The following is a 633-nucleotide window of genomic DNA, read 5'->3' as shown; positions in this document are numbered from 1 at the left end:
TTCCTGTTCTCCTTGGAAGAGTTTGATTCTTTGGAACGGAAAAGACATTTCATTTGCCTTCTTCCTGTGGCAGCTCTAGGTTAATGCTTTCTCTTTCTTCCCTTATAAATTACTTCAATACTGACAAATGCAAATGACGTGCTGTTTAAGGGGCTGATGGTGACGGTTGTTTTTTTCCGATTCCAGGACATCATTACCTGCCCCAATGTTCTCTAGAAGTGATTTTAGTGTGTGGAGCATATTGAAAAAGTGCATTGGACTGGTAAGTTAGCTTGGGTGAAACATGCTGATATCAGGTCTTCTAACTTCAGCTGGTTGATTTTATTTCTTAAACCTCAAGGCTCAGAATAATACCTGGTGCATCTTGCATTTTTTTTCTGTAGGGAACATTGTCTTAAACTGCAACTCTCTAAATCTCAGCTTTCATTTACTGCTCTTTCTGTACCTTCTTTAGCTGTTGGAGCATGTGGGTTGGCATTTCTAATGCTGTCCTGTAAGAACTAAAGGCATTAAAAATAGTCAAATATGGTTTGATTAAAAGAATTAAAAAAGCAGAGAATTATTATGTACTTAGCAAAATGTGATTTAGGGATTTATTTTGGTGTGGTGAGGTTTTTGTTGTTGTTGTTGTTT

At 37.0% G+C, this 633-nt stretch overlaps 1 protein-coding gene across 2 annotated transcripts in view; it reads left to right on the top strand.

The window, feature by feature from the left end:
* OSBPL2 (oxysterol binding protein-like 2) overlaps positions 1 to 633 on the top strand; it is a 19,191-nt gene that overhangs the window by 6,413 nt on the left and 12,145 nt on the right. For both annotated transcript variants that reach the window (XM_010141519.1, XM_010141518.1), the window contains exon 3: positions 187 to 262. In XM_010141519.1, coding sequence (XP_010139821.1) covers positions 187 to 262 — 76 coding nt within the window. The remainder of the gene's footprint in view (positions 1 to 186; positions 263 to 633) is intronic.

Source organism: Buceros rhinoceros, unplaced genomic scaffold (genome assembly GCF_000710305.1).
Source record: "Buceros rhinoceros silvestris isolate BGI_N320 unplaced genomic scaffold, ASM71030v1 scaffold15978, whole genome shotgun sequence".
NCBI lineage: Eukaryota > Metazoa > Chordata > Aves > Bucerotiformes > Bucerotidae > Buceros > Buceros rhinoceros.
The sequence above is the reverse complement of the archived record's forward strand: the minus strand, read 5'-3'. Positions and strand labels throughout refer to the sequence as shown.